This window comes from Sminthopsis crassicaudata, chromosome 3 (assembly GCF_048593235.1).
Source record: "Sminthopsis crassicaudata isolate SCR6 chromosome 3, ASM4859323v1, whole genome shotgun sequence".
In the NCBI taxonomy this organism is placed as follows: Eukaryota; Metazoa; Chordata; class Mammalia; order Dasyuromorphia; family Dasyuridae; genus Sminthopsis; species Sminthopsis crassicaudata.
In genome coordinates, this window is record NC_133619.1 from 584,688,915 (window position 1) to 584,693,715 (window position 4,801).

Consider the following 4,801-nt stretch of genomic DNA (forward strand, 5'->3'; position numbering starts at 1 on the left):
TGCAGAGGAAAAAGTAAAAAAGATCTTCAAATTAAAATAAAATCCTCAAGTCAAATCAATGTATACTTTGATGTTCAGTGACTTGAATGCAAATATGGGCATAAGAGAGGATGGTAAATAATATGCTGGAAATATGATTTAGCATGAGCAAGTATTACAAATCAAAGGTTTGCAGTCTGTGCAGAAGTTTCACATATATGTGATAATTATACCTTATTCAAGAAAACAATCCAGAAGTGCTATTCATGGGAAATAACAAATAGCATCAAACAAAAGAAATTTGTTAGGTTTTAATGCTTTTTTCTTGCATTCATTCCCTTCATCACATGATCACCCTCTCATCTGAACTATAACAATAGTCAGTCAGTCAGTACATGTTAATTAAACACCAATTATGTACCATATGCTATGTGCTCAGAATACCAAAAAAAGGCAAAGATTTAGTTGGGACTTAAGGAAAGTCAGAGAAGTTAACAGATACAGATGAGGAAGGAGAACATTCCAGGAATGTAGTAGAAGAAATAATCAGAGGGGCAGCTAGGTGGTGAAGTGGGTAAAAGCAGAGCCCTAGACTCAGGAACACCTGAGTTCAAATTCAGCTTCAGACATTTGATACTCACTAGATAGGTAAGATTGGACTAACCATTTAATCCTGATTAACTGAACTTATCTGAACTATGGAGGAATATCCATAATACAATGAATCACTTTAGGAAAGACATTGATAGATAATCTGGAGAGTGTTCAGGAGCAGACAACCAAAATGATGAAAGGTCTCAAGCTGATGCCATAAAAAAATTAGTTGAAGGAAATAAGGATGTATAGCATAGAGAAAAAGAAGTTTATAAAATTGGAAGATGAATAATTATTTTCAAGTATTTCTAGGTTTTCTGTGAGGGACAAGGAATTGACCTTCTTCTGTTTGACTCTAATGGATAGAATTAAGAACAAGGAGAAATTGTAGGAGACAAATTTTGACCCAATGAAAGGAAAGCTTCCTAACATTTATAGCTAAACAAACTGAAAGATTCAGCTTTGGAAATTAATGAATTCCCTCTCATTGGTGTTTTTAAGAAAAAGAAAGGTGGGGCAGCTAGGTGGCTCCAAAGTCAGGAGGACCTGAATTCAAATATGATCTCAGACACTTAACACTTCCTAGCTGTGTGACCCTGGGCAAGTCACTTAACCCCAATTGCCTCAGAAAGAAAAAGAAAAAAGGCCATTTATGAAGTATTTAGTATAAAAGATCTCTGTTCTGTTTCTTTCAGTTCTGAGATTCTGTAACTCTGATGATAGTGATAGATATGGTAATTAGTGATGGTGATGATTAATTAAGAGAATTGAGGTAGATTGGCTTGTATGAGAATTTTTGGGAGAAACACTTTGGAGGATCAAGAATGGGCAAAATTATAAAGTATACAAAGTACTTTGTCCTTTGGTTACAATGTTTTTATATTACAGAATGTAAAGGACAAGTCTTGCTTTATAATTGTAGAATTGTACATTTCTAATAAATTTTAAGGGGAACATCCTTTGATCTTGTGACTTAAGTTACTTCTATAATCAAGTCTATTTTTCTATGCTTAAGACATGAAGAGGAAAAGAAGTAAATTTCTTCTAGAACCCCAAAGTGAGATGCCAAACAATGTGGGTATAACTCAAACAACACAAAATTTGCAGAGAGAAATCAGATTCAAATCTTAGCTCTGACATTTAACTGTGTGCCAGTGGGCAAACGATTGTATTACATGTATTATCTTTCCTCATAGGAACCATATATTTTACTGAGTAGTTTTATTTTTTTAAGTTTGAGACACAGTTTTATAATTTTATTAACAAGGTCATAGATTATTAAATTTAAAAAGATGGTCACTAAAAAGGATGGTCATTCGGCCATCTCTTTTAGACTAAGACAATCAGACCAGAGACAAACACTTCATCAAAGATTCATAACTATGGAACATATGAGAGGAGACAATGTGAGAGTAAAAAATGAAGAAGTGGAGGATATTGATAAAAATCAAAAAGGGGCAACTCCCTTTAATAATATTGACAAAATCAAAGAGGGTGGTCCCCCTTTGATAAGTAGACCTTATAGATAAAGATGCAATGAGGAAAAGTAGATGGCTCCCTTCCTCCAGAAACATCTAATGCGGCCCTGTGACTCAAGTGTGGTCTGTTGTTCAGTTAGTGAGTAGTTTTAAAGAAAGTCCTTTGTAAACCACGTAGATAGATAGAAAGAAAGATAGATAGATAGATAGATAGATAGATAGATAGATAGATAGATAGATGATAGAAAGACATGATAGATATGGAATTGTTAACATTTCTATCCCCAAACTCACTATGCATTCATAGTAAGTGTAATATAGTTTTTCATTTGACTATCCCCTAATTTATTTTTGTGTATAACACTCATAAGCGAGGTCCATATCATATAATTATTATATAAGAGCACCAACTATAGAGATAGGCCCATAGAAGCTTTTCAGTTTTGATTTGTTGGTTGACTGACAATAGATTCCTATCCTTCCTCAGATGATTTCTCTAACACCTAATTACATTGACCCTCAGAATCTTCCCAATATCTAGCCTGAATCTTTTTTACTGCAACATCATTGATTCTCCTCTCTTTACCAAAGGGAACAGCTATACTAGTATGCCATGATTCTTTCCCTTTTTTAGGCATCCTATCATACCAGGATGAAATCTCAACAATACCCCCTCCTAATCCTAGAAATAAAAGGCAAAACTCAGGTGGGGTCAATCTGCTTGGGGTTCAGGATTACCAGCAGCCTCTCACGAATCTGCTTTGTTTTGACCCCATAGATGATAGGGTTGAGAGCAGGTGGGAAGAGCAGGTAGAGATTGGCAAAGATGACCTTGACTGCAGAGGCTGTAGGTGGCCCAAAGCGCTGCATGATGACAGAGAGGAATCCTGGCATGTAGAAGAAAAGAATAACAACAACATGGGCAGTGCATGTACTGCCCGCCTTGGCCCGGGCTTCATGAGAGGGGAAATTCAATACTGTCTGGAGGATGCGTCCATAGGAATAAGCAATGAAGGCAACATCACCAGTGCCCAGGAATAGTGCCACTATAAAGGCATTGATGTTGTCAATCGTGGTGTCCCCACAGGCCAGTTTCACCACAGCCATGTGCTCACAATAAGTGTAGGCAATGACTGGTGACCCACAGTAGGGCAAACGTCGAGCCAGACTGGGGAACGAGACAGTGAGCCCAATACCCCGAAGCATGACTAGACCCCCAATTTGGGCAATGACCCGTGGGGTGAGAATAGAGGAGTAACGTAATGGGTTACAAATGGCCACATAGCGATCCAAGGCCATGGCTACCAGCACTCCAGATTCCATAGCAGAAAAAGCATGGATAAAGAACATTTGGACAAGGCAAGCATGAGAACTGATGGCTGTGGCATTGAACCAGAAGATGCTGAGCATTTTAGGCAGGGTAGAGAGAGAAAGGATCAGGTCAACAGAGGAGAGCATGGAGAGAAAGAAGAACATGGACTGGTGAAGATTACGGTCTGTAAAGATGAGGAAGAGTAGGAGGCAATTCCCAGTCACAGCCATGAAGAACATGGAGAAGAAGGGCAATGAAATCCAGACATGTGCAAAAGCCAGTCCTGGTATACCAGCCAGGAAAAATGTGGATGGGAAGCTGGAGTCATTTATAGGCACCATACTGAGCGTACAGCCACAGATTCCAACCCAGCAAAGCCATTAAGCCCCTGAAAAGAAAGACAATCAGGTTAGAGCAGGGAACAGGGATTGAACATGTTGTATCCAATTTCCTTTCCAAATAGAGTTAAAGGTCCCAATTTGTTCAGATAGTATCTCTCATGATGAAATTTAAGTGCATTGAGAGCTTTTATCCCTTTTTTTATGTCCTATAATTCATCTAGCAGTTCATCTATTTATTTGCACTCCCCCAAAAAAATCTCATGCAATGTACTATATGCAGAGCCTTTATGGGACTGTTTGGGGAAAATGAAAGGTTCATTGGATATAATTGCTGCCCTCATGAGGCTTACTTTCTGGTAGAGGAGATAAGATACCTACAGACATGACTATAATGCAATGTATTTTGGACTCTCATCTCCACATTGTCCTTCATATCAGAGAGCCACTTTTGCCTTCAAACCTCACTGGATTACCTAAATTTCTTAAATTTGTTTTGCCCTTAAGAACTGAAACTTATCTGGTAACTCAATCATACACTGCTTTGTCTGGTAATTAGATAAAATTTTATAAAGGTTTGCTATTTCTTCTCTAATATCATTTTACAGCTAAATGAAGTAAGGTGAACAGAGTTGTCACTTGCCCAGGATCACAAAGCTAGTAAAAATGTCTGAGGGTAAATTTGAATTCACAAAGATGAGTCTTCCCAACTTCAGATCCATCGCTCTATTCACTGCACCACTTAGATGCTCTTCCTGATATGTAGTGTTTGCCAAATTTTCAACATGTAAATGCTCACACGGAAAATTTAATAATCAGCTTTCAAGAATAGGCACCAGATGACTCTAGTATGACACCAACAGCTGACCACCCAATCTCTTGGGTCTCTGCCTCCCAATCTTTTGAAAAAACTTTTTCAAAATGGACCTGAAATATAGACTTATCATTTATATCATTTGTTTATGTTTCACTTCTTTAAAAACATTTTATAAGGAAATCAACTCCAAGGTACCTTGAGAAATAAGAGGACAATAAAACTAAATAGGTGAGGCAGAGATTATATTTTGTACCCTATGATTTAAAGATCTCTTCAGATCCCT

At 37.6% G+C, this 4,801-nt stretch overlaps 1 protein-coding gene across 1 annotated transcript; it reads right to left on the minus strand.

The window, feature by feature from the left end:
* Positions 1-2,753: 2,753 nt before the first annotated feature.
* LOC141559954 (olfactory receptor 52K1-like) lies at positions 2,754-3,704 on the minus strand. The gene has a single exon (XM_074297609.1). The coding sequence runs from the start codon at positions 3,702-3,704 to the stop codon at positions 2,754-2,756; it is 951 nt and encodes a 316-aa protein (XP_074153710.1).
* Between the last annotated feature and the right edge of the window lie 1,097 nt (positions 3,705-4,801).

Bases quoted from the DNA above. Each gene is read 5' to 3' on its own strand.
- LOC141559954 (XM_074297609.1), bottom strand. From the start codon at position 3,704: ATGGTGCCTATAAATGACTCCAGCTTCCCATCCACATTTTTCCTGGCT.